The 1,429-nt window shown below is 40.5% G+C and overlaps 1 protein-coding gene across 1 annotated transcript in view; it reads left to right on the top strand.

The window, feature by feature from the left end:
* LOC102772702 (tripartite motif-containing protein 5) overlaps positions 1-1,423 on the top strand; it is a 14,011-nt gene extending 12,588 nt beyond the window's left edge. The window contains exons 4-6 of the mRNA XM_015568032.1: positions 24-168; positions 446-472; positions 736-1,423. Coding sequence (XP_015423518.1) covers positions 24-168; positions 446-472; positions 736-1,310 — 747 coding nt within the window. The 3' untranslated portion in view covers positions 1,311-1,423. The remainder of the gene's footprint in view (positions 1-23; positions 169-445; positions 473-735) is intronic.
* Positions 1,424-1,429: the final 6 nt, after the last annotated feature.

Genomic DNA, 1,429 nt, shown 5'->3' with positions numbered 1-1,429 from the left:
AGATAAAATCAGTGGTTTTGGAGAGACAAAAATTCAGAGGTATGTGGATCTATTTTGTTGTCTCTAGGAGTAAGACCTTCACTCTGAAGAAGCCAAAAACCCTCCCCATGAAGCAAAGGAGAGTGCTACAAGCTCCTGACCTGGGAGGGATGCTACAAGTGTTTAATGGTGAGGAATGCTAGAGCAATGGGTGGCTGTGAGATTGTTGCTATGGTTGGGGTTAAAGTTCAGGTTTAAGGTGTAGCTGGAGGAGAAATAAAAAGACAAATATTATATTCTGTTTATAAGAGCATATTCAATGGGGAGTGGTCAATTGTCTTCTTCAACCCTATTCCATGTACTAACTTACATAAACCCCAGTCTTTCCCTGATATGGGGAGAAAATAGATGTTGATGCAGAACATTTTGCCTATATTTTATGTTATGGATTTTTTTCTAATTTCAGAACTGACAGATGTGCGACGCTACTGGGGTAAGGAGAAATCACAATATCACAAAGTCACCTTGTCCTCATCTTCTTTTAGAATTTTGCATTTTCTGCTAGGTCTTTCGTATAACGACCGGGTTTTCCCTCCCAACGCCCACATATGTGTTATATTTCTTCAGTGAGTAATGCTCCTCAAGAACCAAATCAAATCCTTCCCATTTTCCACTCATTTTATTCTCAAAACTCTCTTACAATGTCACAAATAAAGTATGTCAGATTCCTCACCCAACCCTGTAATTTTTCTACAGTACACGTGACCCTGGATACTCCCATGGATAAATCAAATATTGCCATTTCTGAGGATCGGAGACAAGTGACACCTGTCCATTTTTTGTTTCTCAGAAGTAATGATGAGGATTGTGGTGTCCTGGGATCACCTTCTATCACATCAGGGAAGCATTACTGGGAGGTGGATGTGTCACAGAAACGTGACTGGATAATGGGGGTATATGGAAAATCATTCCCTAGCTTCTCTCTCAAGGAAGTTCAAAGAGAATCTTTAAATAGAAAGCCTTTTTGCTCTAGATTTCAACCTAAATATGGCTACTGGGTTATAGGGCTAGAGAACCATTCTGAATATAAGATTTTTGTGGATTCTGCCTACGCTGACTCCACGACATTAACCCTGTACCTGAGTGTTCCTCCCCGTCGTGTTGGGGTTTTCCTAGACTATGATGCGGGCACTGTCTCCTTTTTTAATGTCACTAACCATGGGTTTCTCATCTATAAATTCTCTTCATGTTCCTTTTCTCAGAAAATGTTTCCGTATTTCAATCCTATGAAATGCACAGCCCCCATGACACTGTGTTCTCCAGGCTCTTAAACCTCTTACACCTTCACCCACTTCTTTGGAGTGCCTCTTGCCTTGGGTGCATCTAATGAGTTGAGCTTAACATTCTCACCATCTTTTCCATTTTCTCTCTCTCTTTTTTTCGATTTGAA

Source organism: Myotis davidii, unplaced genomic scaffold, assembly GCF_000327345.1.
Source record: "Myotis davidii unplaced genomic scaffold, ASM32734v1 scaffold484, whole genome shotgun sequence".
NCBI lineage: Eukaryota > Metazoa > Chordata > Mammalia > Chiroptera > Vespertilionidae > Myotis > Myotis davidii.
This window is presented reverse-complemented; position numbering and strand designations above follow the sequence as displayed.